This window comes from Carica papaya, chromosome 4, assembly GCF_054855325.1.
Source record: "Carica papaya isolate Zhongbai chromosome 4, ASM5485532v1, whole genome shotgun sequence".
In the NCBI taxonomy this organism is placed as follows: domain Eukaryota; kingdom Viridiplantae; phylum Streptophyta; class Magnoliopsida; order Brassicales; family Caricaceae; genus Carica; species Carica papaya.
In genome coordinates this window covers 24,776,031-24,794,344 of record NC_142312.1, presented here as the reverse complement: position 1 = coordinate 24,794,344, position 18,314 = coordinate 24,776,031, and the positions used below count along the sequence as shown (strand labels likewise).

General features: G+C 33.3%; 2 protein-coding genes across 4 annotated transcripts; both read right to left on the bottom strand.

Annotated features, from left to right (window-relative positions):
• Window positions 1–286: 286 nt before the first annotated feature.
• On the bottom strand, window positions 287–6,578 carry UBC34 (ubiquitin-conjugating enzyme 34). 2 transcript variants are annotated; one of them, XM_088218364.1, is made up of 11 exons: window positions 6,359–6,578; window positions 6,051–6,212; window positions 5,778–5,896; window positions 5,479–5,533; window positions 5,064–5,102; window positions 4,896–4,959; window positions 4,712–4,773; window positions 4,574–4,613; window positions 4,414–4,441; window positions 1,357–1,448; window positions 287–905 (listed from the first exon to the last, which is right to left on the bottom strand). In XM_088218364.1, exons 3-11 carry the CDS (start codon window positions 5,832–5,834, stop codon window positions 620–622), a joined length of 723 nt encoding a protein of 240 aa, XP_088074490.1. In that variant the 5' UTR covers window positions 5,835–5,896; window positions 6,051–6,212; window positions 6,359–6,578; the 3' UTR covers window positions 287–619. The 2 variants fall into 2 exon arrangements, with proteins under 2 accessions (XP_088074490.1, XP_021902877.1); XM_022047185.2 differs by lacking the exon at window positions 6,051–6,212 and having other exon boundaries at window positions 6,359–6,576.
• Window positions 6,579–8,147: 1,569 nt separating this feature from the next.
• On the bottom strand, window positions 8,148–15,684 carry PUM23 (pumilio 23). Of its 2 annotated transcripts, none has more exons than XM_088218362.1 (11): window positions 15,529–15,684; window positions 14,635–14,927; window positions 14,107–14,470; window positions 13,592–13,898; window positions 12,960–13,123; window positions 12,292–12,435; window positions 12,073–12,192; window positions 11,739–11,924; window positions 10,183–10,331; window positions 9,097–9,279; window positions 8,148–8,756 (listed from the first exon to the last, which is right to left on the bottom strand). In XM_088218362.1, exons 2-11 carry the CDS (start codon window positions 14,832–14,834, stop codon window positions 8,456–8,458), a joined length of 2,118 nt encoding a protein of 705 aa, XP_088074488.1. In that variant the 5' UTR covers window positions 14,835–14,927; window positions 15,529–15,684; the 3' UTR covers window positions 8,148–8,455. The 2 variants fall into 2 exon arrangements, with proteins under 2 accessions (XP_088074488.1, XP_088074489.1); XM_088218363.1 differs by having other exon boundaries at window positions 14,635–14,941; window positions 15,529–15,677.
• Between the last annotated feature and the right edge of the window lie 2,630 nt (window positions 15,685–18,314).

Here is an 18,314-nt window from a genome sequence, read left to right as displayed (position 1 = left end):
TTCATATTTTAAACCATTAAATTTAATAAATAAATATTTTAAATTCTACTTTTAAATATATTTTATAGTTAAAATTTATATATTTCAATAATTACAATAATTACTATTAACCTATTTATTAGGAAAAAAAAAAGGTAAAAATCACGGGACTAAGTGCTTTTTAATAATTAAACAAAAGGAAAATTACCTGTTTCAGTTCTCTTTATGTTTTTAATATGCCTACATAACCCAAAAGTTTACCTTAAACTAACATTAATCTAACAAGTATAGCATTGCTCTGCCAATCTAGAGAGAACAGATAAAGCTACATTTATATTCTCCAGTGTCTCCACTTTCCTTGTCATGGAGATTAAAAAAGACAAGAAAAAACTATAGCCACAAGCTGTGCCAGACAGAAAACAAACTCATTATCACAAAAATAATTATTGTTCAACAGCTACCTATCATGATCAACATTAACCACAGAACATCGGCTAAGAGATCCAACTTCTCACCAACTTTCTATACAAATTACCTTCGCGTCCGCGAGAAAATGAGTGTTTTGAACCTTACTTTCAATCAGCATAAGCCCGTATTTCATCTAAATCCTACATACACTGTCTCTTCTCTGACCTACACATCAAAGTTGAAGCAAAGGCAATGCCATTACAATGCCAAAGATGGAAACCAGCAACAACATCATCCAGGCTGGGAATGAGTGTTTCCTGTTTCCTTTTGTGTCCTTCAAAGTATTTACACCTTTCATATCTTCGCTTGACGAGTGACCGAGTTTTTCCATCTTCAGTCTGGAATTTTCATTTTTAGATAACTTTGGTGGCAACTGCTCTGGCACAGACTGCTCGGAAAGCTGCTGCTGCTGGTTATACTTCTCAACATACTCAGGAAACAATTTTCTAAATGTTGGGCTGCCATCAAAAGAAAAAATGAGATTCATTTGGCAAGAACTTAGACCGAGAAGAGAAGAAACAGTGCAAGATTCTGTGTCATAATTACTTCTCCACTTTTTTCTTTGAGATAAAAAACCATAGTTGAAAGGGATTTGAACTCAAGACCTCTACTACATAATTACTTCTCTACTAATAAAATAACAGGAGCCAGACACTAGTTGAGTCAATTCGCTGCAAAAATTGTTGGGGATATTCTCAAAAGACAAAACTTTATCAAAAACCAGCTCACAGCATATACAACCCCAGATGAACTGTGTATAAATACATAAAATTAAGATGCACAAACTCAGGGCTCACGTCTATTGATCCACATGTTGACTAGTTATTGATGAAAAGGCAGCAAATAATTACCCAATAAGCCCTATATACAAAAAAAAAACATTATATGTATACAACGCAATGAACTTACTTCTTACAATTGAAGGCAAGCGACACCTTTGCCAGACGCTGCTTCTCTGCGGCAGTAGTGTTCACACTGCCAGTAGTAGGACTTCTTTCCATCTGCATAAGAAAATACATATATGAAGTCAGTATTGGAATTCGTAAATGTTCCATAGATAACAATAAAAGGGTGTTACGGATGGGATAGTTAACTCTTTCCTGTTTGACCAACAACTACACTCAGGATTCTAGAGAAAGTAACATCTCATGACTGAAGCTCTAACTTACAAGAAATAAATACCATGAAAAGTTGCTAAGTTCAGTATTAACATATCCAGGGACGTATGTGATAATCTTATGTAAAACAAACAAAATTTATAGCTAACAATTAAAAAGGCCACAGATTATGGGAAAGAACAAAATCAGAAAAGAAATTCTAAAGACGCATGGCAAACACATTATTACTACTAAAAGTTTCAGAAAAACCTAAAGCAAATTCTACGCCTACTTGTTTCTGCAATATAACTTCTTATCGCATGCATCTGTTGGAGAAATTATTGTAGCATGAGTTTTGGTAAAAATACAGATGCATAGGTAAAATGAGCTTTTGGTTTTATGGTAAAACTTAGATATAAAACTGCCAAAAAGGATTCAATAAAAAAATTTAAAAAGTGATATAGAAATAAAATAATGACAAAGGCTGATGATTTTCCAGGCATGCCTGTAAAACCCGGTCCTACACTAATATATATAAGTATTATTTTGGGCAAGAATTATTATTTTAAAAAGAAGTTGGTTAAATTATAATAAAGAGAAGAATAGGATTTTTCTATAGCTATACAGAGCCATTAAGTTATTCACAGTCTTGGAATAGTGGAGAAGAGAATGAAGAGAGGAGAGGAAAAAATGAGACCTATAACAAGAAGGTAAAAGAACTCTATTGTATAACATTTAGACATAAAAACTAAAAGAAAAACCTAGTACATGCAAATAAGTGTTGTGTGGTAGTAGCGTTTTGGCCACTTCTTTTTTTCTTTTTGGTCAACTTTCTCTTGCCAATCTATTTTATTTATAATCTACAGATGCTAACCTTTTCATAGACACCAAGATTGCATGATTTGAATAAGAACTTTAAAAATTATAAATTTTTAGAAAATTTAAGATTGTAGAAAAATGAGAAGGCAACACAGAATCTTTCACCTTTTCTTTCCAATTTCTCGATCAGCTTCCAGTCACCAATTTAGTCGATGTTAGGAGAATTGGATCCTCTAAAATAGGATATGTGTTATGTAAACATATCTTGATCATTAATTTTTACAAAATGGTTCTAAGATGCTAAATGAATATCCTCTCAAATTCCTAGATAATGCATTTGGCACATCATTAGCAGGCATAAGACCATGTGAGAGGCCATCACACACCCAGCACACAGCTAGCAGCCACCACACGGTACATAGCATGTGGACATTACATGACTGGCCAATGTGGTGTGCTAGATTTGCTGCCAGATGAGAAAGTGGTAGCTCAAGCAATAACTTCTCTCTGCATCAAGCCAATCAGATCTCGGATACAGTTACAGAGAAGGACCTGGTACAAGTCCAAAAGGGAGATTTTGGCTGGTTTATTCGTGAAGAGGGAGGATTCAAGGGAATGATTACACTACTATTTAGTTTACGATTATCTAAGCTTAGTTCTTAGTTAAATTGTCGTACTGGTTTCATGTAATAAAAACAGTAAAGCTATTAACTGTTTGGGGTGGTTGTCTATGTAAAAATGAAGTAGTTTATTGTAAATGCGGGAGGTAGTTATTCCTGTCAACGGCTAGGAGGTTTTGTAGCTCTGGTATAATACTGGAATGGTAGTTGACTATTTTATCAAGGAAAATTTCATATGGTTTACTTCTTTACTTTATGAAATTCTAGGGTTTTCTCTGGTGAGCCTATACTGACAATCTCTAAAACAGTAAGAATGTAAGTTTTTCCTTAAACTTTTCTCTGCAGAGAGCAATAATGAGAGACCAATCTCAAGGATCACAAAATTTGAAAAGAAAGCCATTTGTTAAATGCAAATCATGTTCCCTCTAAAGATCAATTTGAGTCCTTCCACAAATTGTACCAAGAGGATCAGGCTACACGTAGAATGGAACCAAATTAGTATAGGTCCAAATGGTATCATGATAGCACTGCTCAGGGAACTAAACACCAATTTAGTTAGAGTCACTTACTAGAGATTCCACAGTGTGAAATCGCAACCACTAAGAGGGCAACATAAATTGCAGCCAATTATTGTTATATGTCTTCTCACCAACCGACATTTGTGCTTGAGGACAAGCACCCTCGGAGGAAGGAAGTACCTTTATGAAACTAGAAGGGAGATTTGGGTTGGTTTATTGGTGCCAAAAGAAGAAAGGGGATATTCAAGGGAATGGTGACACTAAGGTTTTTAGTTTGGGGTTACTTATGTTTAGTTCTTATTTAATTATTGGGGTAACGGCTTTATGCAATAAAAACAATTAAGCTATTAACCATTTGGGTGGTTTTCTAAGAAATTATTAAACAGTTTAGGATAAGAATGAAGTTAGTTTATTGTAGATGTGGAAAGTAGCTGTTCCTGTCAAGGGAGTGCTATTCCTTGGAGACTCTGTGGTTCTGGTATAAAGACCAGAACAGTTATTGACTGTTTCATAAAGGTACTAATTTTGGCTTTAACAGGGCCATCATCCAGAAGCCCAGAAGCCATTGGGCTTCTACTTAAACACCAGACTGCCTAGCTGGAAAAGCCCCACCAAACAGCCTCTCGGGCGAAAATAAGTAGGAAATGTTGTCTCCTGCTAATCAACAGATGCAAAACAACGCATAGATGTCACAGAATAGCTAACAGGCTAGAGTTTAAGGTGAACAACATTGACACCCTAAAAAAGTGTCAGAAAATTAACAATTATTACAACACAGATTCTTCTGCCAGCACAGGGGCATTCATAGACACAAAATCATTATATATTTTTCCAAAGCAAGCAGAAAAATAGTATGCTGAACTGGACCACTGATAGAGGATATAAGGTTATGGAGGGCCATAGTGGACTTACCATAAATGAAAGAAGCCCTGTCAGTATGCTGCACTTGTAAAAAAACAGAAAATGTCAGCAGTGGTTTCTTTTGCCCATTTTCTACTATACAAAGGCATAATGTATAATGGCAACATGAAAACAACATCACAAGAGAAGTTAAACCTTGAAATTGCCTTACCTTGATACAGACCACATAGGATTCCAACTTTCTGGATGAACTGCAGATTAAAAGATTAATTTAAATCCACAGTCAGTCATTATTCATCAGATAAAAGCAAAGAATTGTACTCTATGAACTATAGTTCAAAGATCTTACAATCACTCATAGATAAGCAGATCTTCTTCTGAGTCATGAATCGTCCATTAGGAGTGATCATGCTACAGGAAAAAATTAATTCATCATCAGGATCACATTTAAGATTACAAAAATGGGAAACTAAAAGAAATCCACCAAAACCAGAATATTTTATGAAAGGTTAAAGTAGCAAGAAAGCACATACGTGATTCCAGGAGGTTTAAACGGATACTCTGGAGGAAACTTAATCTTCCCATGGTAAAATCCACCTTTTCAGAAGTAGAAATAAAATTTCCAAATAACAGAATTAGATATATTGGTTACGCAAATGGCCAGATAATTATACGAGCTAGCAAAAGACTCAATTATATACCTGCAAAAGGTGTTCCTTCACTTCCCTCCAACACATAATCTGTAAATCTAAAGTTTGTGAATTCTATGAATTTGAAAAACATTCAACTAATACGAAGTAACAGATATCACCTAAAGGAACCAAGTAAACAAGATTTGCAACAAACAAATGCCACTCTGAATAATGGCGCAACCCTCCATACGATACAGTTAATTAAGGAAATTTTGTTTATTGTTTATTATAAACTTTTACATAAACCTTTATCAGACTCAGGAGCTAACCCATGACTCTCACAGCAGCAAAGAACTAACTTTTATGGCCGCAAATTCTCCAAATAATAGAAAAACATTTTCTCACCAACTTCAATCCTATCCAAATAGTATAAATACTTCAAAATCTCACCCAAAAAAAATATAAAAGATCAAGATTAACTTACGCCATTCGAGAATGTCATTTGGTAAAGGACGGGCAACAACTTGGGATACTGGTTCCTACAAATCCATTGAAAAATTATCAACATAACCTGTATATTATATGTTCAGAATATAATCTGACAGCCCAGAACAAAACCTAAAAATGCTCTATACTACTAGTTACATTTGCCAAGAATATCTGTCCTAACAAGAATGGAAAAATTCTGGCTTCTGCTTTAGAAGAAAGTTTAGCAAATGAACAAATGGAATATTAACATATGCATGGAAGACAAATAAGAAGCTCCAGAAGGAGAAGATATACTTTGCAGATAGCTTTGTATTCCTTCTGAAGGCGCAGGATACAACCTTTGTCTGCCATCTCACAACTTCAGAGCCCTCACTGTTTCCTTACTTCTTTCACCTCCAAATTACAATCCTTGGCTGACAAAAAAAAAATATATATAGTCCATGAAAACTACTACTACTTTCAAAAGGAACTCCAAAATGTTTTAATTCAGAGATTATATGCATTTATATGTCGAATAGTTATGATAAAAGGGAATATCCATCATGTTTTTCGTTTGATCTGCAGTACTTCTTATGGGTCTAAGCAATCTTCCTGATTAAGAGAAGAATCTAAAGGTTTCTGTACGGAAAAGACGATCCGAGACGGTGAACAACCAGACGGGCATCATCGTTCTCTCTAAACATCATCTCAAGTTTAATTGCATCAATTGAAAACTGTAGAAGCAATGAACTAATCCCTCGAATAAAAGAAAGATGAAAAGATTCAATCGGGTTCCAAAAAATAAAGAAAACCCAGAAAAAAAAAATATAGCAAAGAGATCAAATTGAAGTGAAACAGATCTTTGAAGACATAGGAAAGTGAAATAATTGGGGTACCTGTATCTGGGTTTACTGGTCTCTGTATGGGTTCTTCCCTTCTTCTTCTTCTTCTTCTTCTTCTTCTTCAGCTGCCTTTCCGTTTACTTTTGGTCGTTAAAAACAAGAGAAAGATTAAGATCAGAAGAACCCAATTGGAGAGAGTGATGGTTATTTGATGGGAAGAGGCAAAAAGAAAGAAAAGAAAGAAAAAAATATATATTTTCTATTTCTCCTGGATGGGATTAGGTTGGTATTTTAAATGTATAAAAAATAATTAATAGTAGGTTTTTCTTGATAAAGATTGGATCTTTTTTTGGGGTGTAGTAGTAGAAGGGATTGTGTTTTATATAAATATATATATATATATTAAATTTTTAATCCGTTATATTTACATCAAAATTTTAAATAAATTAAAAAATATTAACTAAAATCCTAGTTTAATTATGTTTTGGTTAATTGGTAATGATTCCGATTATATGATTAATAAAATTTTTGAACCTTTCAATTTCTATCATATGGTCAAACTTTGAAGTATCTTGTGGTCAATAATCAGCATCACCCACATGTTTATATTCAGTAAACAATGGTCAGCTTGAGACCCACAAGATACACCATTTAATTATTATTTAGTTATATAATGGTATTTTCATTTTTTATTAGATTATAAATTTAAATTATGTAATTTACATTTTATATTATATATTTGTTAATAAATTATATTATACCTATTATTATTATTGTATTTAAAAATATCAGTAAAATATATAATTTTTTACTAAAAACATCTTTTACTGGAGATAAAAGAGTCAGGATATCCGAGATACACAGTAACTCCATGATTAGCAACTGTTAAATGTAAGATTTTGCTAAATCCACAAGATAAAAAGACAGATTTTTTAAAGATAAAAATTTTATATTTAATTAAACAAAAATAAAAACTAATTTTACTGTAGTTTTTCACTCAACATTCTGTTTAGTGTATACATGTCATCTTTATCAGCTGCTAAACCAACAGCTGTTATCTGCACTTGATTAACTCATAGATCCAACATTGTCCTGCCTCCTACCAATATAATATTGGCCTCATTTAGTCCCCCAAAAAGAAATTATATCAGCCTCGCGTGCCTCATCACATGACTACTTCAAAAGAAATTATCCACACTCTTAACAAATCTTTTGAGGTCAGACATACAACATGTAATAGTCAAAGTTTAGCACATGATCACACTAGGTTGAGATCCCAAAACCAGATTTTTTCAACAAGTTTCTATAAACTAGCCATAACCCAAGATTCATCTCTCATTAACACCTTCCATTTCAGCAGTTAAAGACAGATAACCATGGGAGGATACTCATTATCACCGGCTGCCCTCACTCTGCTACTATTAATAATTTCAGCAGCATGGCTTAACAAAGCTCAAGCAGAAGCTCATTCGATAACGAAGTTATCGTCTTTTTCAATGCCAAGCATGGATTCATCTTCTCACCACATCAGAGATTTACAGACAACCAACAAGAATCCATTCAAGAAGGTTGATTCAAGCTTCAGGAGAATACCTCCAAGTGGTTCAAATCCTATCCAGAACAAGTAATTCCTCACACCAACAATTTCATGCATTTCTACACCGGTAGCTGCTTTCCCGTAATTGATTTCAGTACCATGTTTCCTGGCAGGTACACTCCACCCTTAGGAGGTGAAAGAAATAGGAAACAGAAGATAACAAGATCCCAGCAACACTGAATTTATTTTTTTTTCTCCTTCTTGTTAGCACTTGTCTGTTAATGTAGGGTAGCATACTAGCATTACTTCAAAGGCCAAACACACTGCAGTACATGTATTATGTTTATGAATTTTGCCACCATAAACTGTTGAGTTATGCTTAATGTAAGCTTACATGTTACTTTTTATGTAAAAAGAATACATGATGATTTTCTGTAGAACTACAAGGAATGTATATATTCGACCCCAACCAAGGTATTCAATTATGCCAGTAACTTCTTATAAACTAAAGAAACACAATAAAACAACATAAGACGTGTCTATCCAGTCATAATCTATGGCTTAATGCAGCTGTAGTAGATATAACAAAATTGAGAAGGAAAGAATCAACACCTTCATACTTTCAACTTATTTTTCGAAGTTTTTACCAGCCCATCCTTTCTATGTCGTTTTTTTCCCATTTTTTCATGAGACAGGAATGGTCTCTGATTGTTAACTAAACCCAGGTCATGATCAATCTCAGATCTCATGTTCTTCAATTCATTTTGATGTGACGTCTGCTTTGATGTATCAGAAAGGAAGCTGTCCTTTTTGGATGATTTTGCTTCACTAGAGCCAAATGCAGCATAAAATTCTTTATACATTGATTGTTTTGCCGCCTGTCTTGATCTCCATTGATCAGGTTTGGCCGCCAGTCTGTTAGAATTTAACCAAAATTTGTCAATGTGAAACAACTGACAACAATGGTAACATGTCAAAATGCCAACTAGGAAATGATTCACATATTATCTACCTTGTCATACTCAGCATGCAGGAAGCTAAAACTCCATAAAAAGGTAATAGAATGTGTAAACTAAATTGAAATGCAAGAAAGCCAATGAATATTTCCACAGTTTTTTTTATGCAGAAAGAACAAGAATTAAAAATGAATATGAGATCCTCGCATGTGTACATGTGTATATATCACAATTTATCCAAGGATACAAAGACATATGAATACTAAACAATATTCCAATGTATAAAGCAAATGGCCTACCCCTCGATATCCAATTTCCTTAGGAGATGAGGGCCTTGTTTTGTCTTCAAGAGCTCAGTTCTGATGGCTAATAATTCAGATGCTATAGCTTCTCTTAGTGAAATGTTACTAGCAGTGAAGCATCTTTCAACAGTAAATGAACCAGAAGGGTGTAGCGAAAGCTCCCCAAAATGTGAACGCAGCCTAAAAAATTATCACAGAAAAAGAAGACATAAGATTTTCAAATAGAATGAAGAAACTGTGGATAATTGGTAGGATTTGGTACAGTCCGTAGCAAAACAGAAGTATCACATGGAACATACTAATCCTGTACTATTTTACAGTCCTGGTACAGCCCTGAATCATATAAATAGCAAAAAGTGTAACTTAGATTTCTCATTATTGAGAGTTCACTATTGTTACCCTCTGTACGTGCATCATATCTAATACTAGTTAAAGAAAATAGGATGCAAGTAAAATAAATCATTTACAATCAATTCTATTAGACAATATAACATAGGTAAAGAAAATAGCATCAATGCCTATGATATCGTCATATCAGAATGATAAACCCAAAATACTAAACCCTTTGGACAATTTTAGCATGTTTGTTACTCGAAGGTTTTATTTGGTTTGTTTAACATTTAATTCCTAATTCAAATTTTCATATTAGACTTAAAACACATAATTAAACAAAAATCCGTTGTGTTTAAGCTATCACTACTACTTTGAATTCTTCAATGGTAGGAATTCAATTCCTATTTCCAAGGTGGAAGGTTGAATTCTAACATCAAAAAATTCGACTGGCTTTCGTGATAACTCGTACATAAGTAGTTACGCCGTAAGTATGCATATGAAGATATGAAGAATAGTATATGAATTAGAACTAGGAATTTACTAGAAATTGAATAGGAAATGAACCAAACAGAGAGTAATATTGACATCAAATTACCTAGATAACTTCTAAAAATTCATTAGCATATTTATAAAAGTTAATAGAAACAGAAAAGACTAATGCCACCATCTAAACAATACCAATGAATCTAAGCATAGAAAAGAGCATCCATGAAAAAAAAGTAACCACTAAGATATGATAACATGACATACTTCATAACTAATCTGCATTTCTGTTTTACAGAAGCGTTTGAACCAAGAAAAGCTTCTAGAACACGTGCTCCACCAGCATCTTTTGCTGCTTCATAGACATGTTCAGCTTCCATAGATGTAATACTTGTAATGTAAGGCTGTATATGATCCTGTCAAACAGACAACCAAGAATATTACAACATTGAAATTATGGTAGAAATCACATAACAGTGATTATGGTCAATCGGAAACTTTTCAGACTTTAACATTCCAAAATTAACAAATTGTGTTCCTCAGGTAGATCTTTTTTCCTTTTTTTTTTTGAAATAAAAAGTGTGAAAATATATTAATAAGATACCAAGGAAACACCACTCATATACAAAAGATTTACAACTGTTTTAGTATGTCAATGACATTCCCAAAATCTTCATCCCTAATAATGTCATACCCTAACAAAATAAATTCAAAGTAGTGAAATCATCTATCTCTCAATCTAAAACTTTCTACTTTTTACACTCAAAAACCCTACAATTTCTCTCTTTCCAAACGAACCAGAAAATGGTCAATGGAATCAGCTTTACAAATTCTCTCTTTTTACATAAACTTTCCCAAGCCCAAATTTTCTCTTTAACCGACCGCAATAACCCAATTAATTCCCAAAAGGACATAAATCATGCGCCACAACTCATAGGCAATAGGACACCACAAAAGGATATGGATGCAGGATTCTTCGCATTCAAGCATAAGTAACACCTGTTCACCCAAATCTGTCCCCGTTTCATCAACATGTCAGTTCCTCAGGTAGATCTAATTTGAAGACCTTGATGAAGGTGCGAGTATATATAGAGATTAAGTTGTAACACATGAAAAGTTCCCAACATGAATCCACAACCCATGTACTTAAATTATTAAGGTGGCCTTTTCTATCTTTTGAAGCTGGCAAGATATTTAAGGAAAGCAGATACAGGAAAAAAATCCACTTCTGCCATTTATGCAGCAAATCATAAACGGATTTTAAATATTTCCATTTTCTGCCACCATAATTTAATGGATCAACTTTGTTGAAAATTTGGAGCCTCTGACATTATCCAACGGAAAAGAAGTATTTACACAGATGACAGCTGTATGGACTCTACAGAATAGATTGGTACAATGACAATGGAGAAAACCATAAAAAAGGATGAATAAGTTGCATTGCTTGTACTACCCTACAGGTTACTTAGATGAACAAGTTGATGGTCGAGGTGTTAAGATATAGAGCTCACAGATAAATCATTTTATTATTCTATGAGGCTTTACACTTCATCCCTATTCAGCTAGGGTTATCAAATGGAAATCCTTTCTTGACAATGGTCTGGAGATAACAAAACCGGAAAATGATTTTATTATTGGAATGAGAACTCGTTTAGAACATTGTAGGTCAGAAGCAACTTCATTCTTTCTCTCTCTGAAGAAACCAAAATAAATCAATAAATAAATCTTCCAAACATAAAACCAGGAAAATCTATCCTCTTAGAAGGATGAAATATATTAAAAATTGAGCTACCACGAACAAAAATAGAAGAAATGCAGCATACTCGATGGAATTTAAAAATCTCCTGCAGAATCAGAGAACCCATGACATGCATCTTAAGCCCACTCGACCAATTCCACTCAGACTTGTCTTCAGAACAAAAATAACTATCAAGAAATAATATTCGAGGAACAATGCATTTAGGAGGCTCGTTTGTTGAACAAACTGCAGCAGCGAGAGCCTGACAACACTGCCAAACAAGCAAGAAAGGAAATGACAAAGATTAGATTAAAGAACAGGAACTACATATATTTTCAGGTTAAGGTTCGTAAATTCCACTAGACTAGCTTAAAATAAAAGAAGGGAAGATGATATAGCACTTATTTGAGTAAATAAACCTTATGCTCATGGGAATTAAGTCTTTGGCTAGCAGCAATAAGAGAAGCAATAACTCCCGATTTCCCCATTTCAAGAAGATCTTTAAATCTTGTACCCAGTTCCTTCCATATCAACTCCATCTATTAGATAAGATGAGAAATATTCCAGTCATTGCAAAACAAGGGTGAAGGCAGACATTCTAAATCATAGAAAGGATCATGTCTATATATCAAGCTTACTTGATCTTGATTTCTTGCTCGCGAAGCTAATGCTTGAACAACAAAGTTTCCGCAATGATGAGATGAAAGCTCAAACAATGAATTCTTGAAGACTTTATTAAAGATGTCATCATACAAGATTTCAGGAGCCACTTCCAAAATTACCTGCAAATTAGGAGAAGTCAGAAAAATTCTATCCAAGAGAAGTAAGACAGCAGCAGAAGAAATTCCACCACAAAACCAAATAGATTCGTCCTAGCACCCAACACATTTTCTGGTAAACATAAACGTCCAGAGAATAAACAATTTTACAACTGCAATGACATTGACAGCACAGAAAGGATTACAATGGATAATGGAAGGTGACACTGACAATATTACCTGTCCGCATTTCTTTTCCTTCTTCCAGCAAAAAAATGAAAAAGTTATAGCAACTTGACCTTATAGTAACAGGAAAAATACAAACCAAAAAACACAAACAATTTTTTTGTTGAGCTAATAATTTGCGATGTTTTCTGACTTCCACATCAAAAAATAGTTACCAAGGAAAATGTCTCACACAAAAAATGCACATGACTAAGGAATACTCTGATGCAATTAGATATTATCAGGTTAGGAAAATTATATTGTAACTGAGAGCAAGAGAATTAAAATACATGACAAATCAACTACATTGATGAGTTACTTACCTCCATTAGATGACTAAAAGCACTTTCTTTAATCAAGTCCAAAATGCCACCTGCCGCATCTGTTTCTATATAGCTGCTCTCCACCATAGTTTCCTTCTTGCAGCCAAGAAGAATCGGAATGATTTGCAATAGCTCGTGTTCTTGCCCCACTAATGACCTCAACGCTGTCTGTCAAGATAAATTGTTAACCATCTAATAATTTAGCAACATCGTTTCAAAACCGGTACCTCACTGAGAGAATGAACAAAAAAATATAAATATGTATCATAAAACTGAAAGGCAAAGAAGCTCCCTCTAACAAGGGATGGTTATTTTTAAAGATAGTGTGAGAGAACGAGTCCCTAAGTCAGTGAGGAAAGAAAATGCAACTACGAAGAAATTTTTCTAATAAAAAAAACCCCACGCAGGGTAAATTTCTTAGCTTCATATCAATAGCTTACTACTTAAGAGAGAGTCCAACTACATACACATAGGTATAAAAGTAGAAACTCCTACTAAGTTCTCAACTTGAGAAATGAGCTTTTGACTTGAGCTTCATCTGCCCAGACTAGTAATCAATAATTAAGTAACATGGTTACGAATGCTATACTGTGCTGATAAAACAAAATCTTATTAGATGGCATATGGTAAACATGCCTGCAAAACCAAACTGCTATACTGATCAACTTGTAGAGCCTTAATGTCTTTTCTTGCAGATTGTAATATCCCTGATACAAGGAAACTCAATAAATGTGGAAACCCTTTATGAGACTGTTGTGAGTCATTCCCCTCCAATCTAGAAACATTGAGATTCAACCGTGTCGCTAGTACTTTTGATGACTTTGCCCCATGAAGTTCGGAGGAATCCAAAGGTACTCCTTTACAAAGACAAAGAAGCGTCCGAAGAACATGAGACCCATAGCAGTTACACATTACATCAACAGGATTGGCTACAATCACCTGGAAATGATCAACCGTCGTAGATAATTAGATTCTTCATTATAGAAGTCCTCAAAAGAATTGGTAATATTCATCAAAATCTTAAAAAGAAAAATCCAGAGAGATTGTTTCCATTGGTTAACACAGCATAAACAAGGGCATAAATGACTGGTTCCCACATATATCTGGGGCCAGAGAGATAATCTAACTATCATCAAATATTTGATACCTTGCATATCAGAGATACAGTCTCTTCAATAACAGAATAAGCCTCTGAGTCCTGCAGATGCATGGCTAATGACTTCAAAGCTGTTTCTGATACATGAGAACCAGATCTGTCCATAACAATGGTAGGAAAGACCTTTGCACAACTTTTAATGAAACCACAAAGGTGGTCCACATCACAACCCTCAAGCAGAGTTTGCAAAGTGTGGCTTAAGATATAATCAGTTGCAAGTTCTAGCTCTTTCCCTCTCGCTTCTTCAAGAGCATTGCCACACATAAAGGATCGCTCCTCCAAGTCAACCTCATTACTTTCAAAAAGATTTGCAATTTCAGAAAAGTATTTTGTAGTTTCTGGATCAATCTGCTTTCTACACACAATTAACCCAAGTCATTAACAAACCAATTTTCGAACCCATTTGAAATGAACATTTATTATCAACTAACACTGGTAAGCTCTATTTGAATTTTTAACCAGGACAAGTAAACAAGGCTAACAAAAAATCATTAGAAATCTGGGGTAACAATTCATTACCTGATAAAGGTTGTTTGTGACTCTGAAGCGCGATGATATTTGGAGGAATTTTTACCTTTCACAGTTGCATTGGTAGAATGCCCTGACACAGTTTTGTTAGAATTATCCTTATCAAAACCAAAACCTTCTCTGTTGGCCTTCCTTCCCTTGCCCCTTTTCCTTCCACCATGATTATAAGATTGATGATCCTCCTCACCCATTAAGCTATCCCCGGTTAGATTGTAAAGCTCTCGAACCAACAGAAACCATGCACAGCCCAGCACTTCACCAAATATGCCTCCCCCGTATTCCACCTACATTGTGATGTCTATTCGTCAATAAAGTTAGAAGTTTAACATTGAAACCCTTTTCAATTTGTCTGCTTATGAAACAAAACATCAAAAAATCTGCAAACATTAAGTTCATCAATCCTTCATCTAGAAAAGCAAAACCATCAAACTAAGTAAACTAAAAAGATGATATGCAATACGATACCAAATAAGAAAGTAATTTAAAATTCAAGGGAAAACTTTTCATGGGTTGTTAACATAGTACAATGCATTAAATACAAAAAAACATATATATAATAACCAAACCATTAAAAAAAATTGCACCGTTAGTCCTAATAAAGAAATTGAAAATAAAAACATAAGGGGAGCTCAGGTAGCACCTTCTATTTGGCCTCAGCTTGCATGAAACTATGAAAAACACACATAAACAACAACAAGAACAATAATGATAAGAATAAATAACTTGCGAGAGTCCTGTTTTTCTAATTCTCCACAAAAAATATAATAGCAAATCGATTTTTCTTCCACTAGAGAAGGGAAGAGAATTACTTTAAAGATGCATACTCTAGATGAAGTAGCAACTGAAACAAATCAAACAAGAAAAAAATTATGAGAATAAACTTACTCCTGTTTGGGTACTTATTTCCGTGTTGAAGTCCTTACTGAGAACCGCAAGCACAAAGAGAAGAACCCTGTAACAGAGGAAGAAAAAAGGGTTAGTAACTGGAAGGGAGGAAAAACAAAAAACCGAAAATAACCCGACCCGTTGCCTAACCGACTGGACGTTTTTCTTTTTCTTTTTTTTTTTTTTTTTTTTTTAATAAAAGGAATTTAAGAGGATTGGTGGGAATTTCATTGGGCATGGAGAAGACATGTTTGATGTGGGCCGGCCCATTAAGGTCAGACCCGAGTTTGATATAGGAACTCAAGAGGAATATAGAATTGCCTATTAGGAGGATGTCATGGGCCCAACAACGATCATCACAAGTATTGTTCTTGCGGTCAATACGAAAAGAGGTCGAATGATTCTCTCGTATCTCGAAATTAAGATGAGACATCTTTTTAATTTGATTAATCGTAAAATATGTCAAGTAAGTTTTAGACATTCTATAGAACACCATAAAGCTTGATTAAGTGAGTCCTAACATTATCAAGATTGTTCATAAAACAAGTTACCCACTTGACGTGGCTTCTTTTTCTTTTTTTTTTTTTTTTTTTTTTTTTTTTTAATTTAGGGTTAAGTTAAAGTGTATGGGTATGGTAAAACCCCTACATTAGATATGGGTATGTCAAAACATTGTTAAATTTAAAATAAAGTATTTACTTTTCTATAGTACACATATATATATATACACACATAAAAGTTTGGGTCATTATTACCTAAAAAGAAAAGGAGAAAAGAATACCGCTACCACACTTTTTTCTTTTGAAAAAGAGAAAAAAAAAAAAAAAAGAATGATAAATATGGACCCATTAGGCATGAAACGAAATTTGGTCAAATAATTATATTTTAATTGATTGATTGATTGAAAATTGTATTAAATTAAAGCATGATTTGCGATAGATAATTCTACTATTTATTGTGTATATGTATGAGTTGGAGGATGAAGAATAGATAGTTGAAACTTGAAACTAAAATTGAATGTGAAGGCACCAACATCTCTACATAAGCTACCTCCTCAATATTGATTGCTACAACTTTCACTTGTAGCAATAAATATTTTGCAGCCGAACCCCTTTAATTTTATCTCTTCAAATCTCATTTAATAAGATTTTTATTTTATTTGTTTTTTGTTAAAATATGATTTTAGATCTAACGGAGTTTAAGTTTACTAGATAAATATGATTTGCCTTAGATTCATCTAAATTTAACAGAGTTTAGTACATGTGTGATGCAAATGTCCGCTACCAATTGACGATGACTAGAAACTCTTGACGAAGTCGAACTAAAAATCCAACTGAAACGAAACGAAAGGGATTATGATTTTTTTAGATTCATCTAAATTTAACGTACTATATATATATATATATTTTTTATTTTTTATAAATATAAATATATAATATTTAAACTCATATTGTATTCGAGTTTAGTATTCACAGGGACGGACATGTGTGATGCAAATGGACGCTACCAATTGACGATGACTAGAAACTCTTGACGAAGTCGAACTAAAAATCCAACTGAAACGAAAAGAAATTAGGTGTTTTAAGTAGGAGGTGGACATATTTAAACATAAAATATAAGTACACACACGTATACATACAGGTATTTTCTCCTCGAGTTCTAATTGTCTTTTTCTTTTGTTTCCTCTATCCACGGAAATCACCAACCATCAGCAATTTTTAACTACTCCAAATCAACAAATTTTTACTACTAATCTCTTGCAGTATGAAAATTTAGTTGAGGATATCACATATTAATTTAAATTTATAAATTTTTATATAAAAATATATAGTAATTAATAAAATAATATTGATTTTCAACGTGCCAGGTTGTTCGTAATTAAAAATTAGCAAAGTTTACAATTATACCTTTCTTTCAACGGTTACGTATAATATATATAAAATATTAATTTAATCCGACACTTACACCCTACGTACATTATGTTGTTTTGTCTTGATTCTCTATGGGCTGTACTAGACAACCGCGTTTTCAATTTTATTTTTATAAAAAAATATATTCAAAAATATTTTAAATAATTACTGATTTTTTTTTTTATTTTTTTTTTTAAATACAGTATAGTATATATAAATATTTTTTTGGTTGGATTATTTTATTTTTTTTGAGTTGTAAAAATCTTCTGTGCCACCTAATTTTAATTATAACTAACTATCGTAATTAATAGTTTTTAATAGATCAGGCCATATGCCACAACCAAACTCTTCTGCGTAAAGTTGAGCAGCCTTAAATAGTTATTCTTCCTTTTTCTTTTCATAAATTATAAAAAACAATTCGTTGAAATTTAATTATGTATTAGTAAATTTATAATACTCACCTAACCAATAACTTTCCTCGATTGGCTATTCAAAATTTTAGCACCTTTTATTATCTATTTATTCCCTTTTTTTTTTTTTAAACAAATAAAAATATAAAGGTGACGAATTTAAAAGTGCATGGCTGGAAATTGAGATACCTTTTGTCGTACGTAGTGGCGTCTCCATTGCTCTTTCGCATATATATATATATAGATTACTTTTCTACTTTATTTTTATTTTTTTCTTCTCTGTCTTTTGGCAAGATAAAAGTTCATTCCCGCCCTCCTGGTTGGCATCCAATGCTTTTTTCTAAACTGAATACCAACCAAATAAACAAATACTTAAATTAATTCATTAAATTAAATACTCATTATTAAATATTAATTAATCCATTTTTAAATACTTCTGGCGGTCATTGTTCGGGTCCTGACTAAT

What these genes read in the sequence shown, in the direction of transcription:
- UBC34 (XM_088218364.1), bottom strand. Translation starts at nt 5,834, where the DNA reads ATGGCAGACAAAGGTTGTATCCTGCGCCTTCAGAAGGAATACAAAGCT. An exon ending in AAATGACATTCTCGAATGGC is followed by an intron (nt 5,103 to 5,478) that starts GTAAGTTAATCT and finishes TTAGATTTACAG; the next exon opens with ATTATGTGTTGGAGGGAAGT. An exon ending in CAGGGCTTCTTTCATTTATG is followed by an intron (nt 1,449 to 4,413) that starts GTAAGTCCACTA and finishes TTTCTTATGCAG; the next exon opens with ATGGAAAGAAGTCCTACTAC.
- PUM23 (XM_088218362.1), bottom strand. Translation starts at nt 14,834, where the DNA reads ATGGGTGAGGAGGATCATCAATCTTATAATCATGGTGGAAGGAAAAGG. An exon ending in CTGTATCTCTGATATGCAAG is followed by an intron (nt 13,899 to 14,106) that starts GTATCAAATATT and finishes GATCATTTCCAG; the next exon opens with GTGATTGTAGCCAATCCTGT. An exon ending in AGATTTTTAAATTCCATCGA is followed by an intron (nt 10,332 to 11,738) that starts GTATGCTGCATT and finishes TCTGTTTGACAG; the next exon opens with GATCATATACAGCCTTACAT.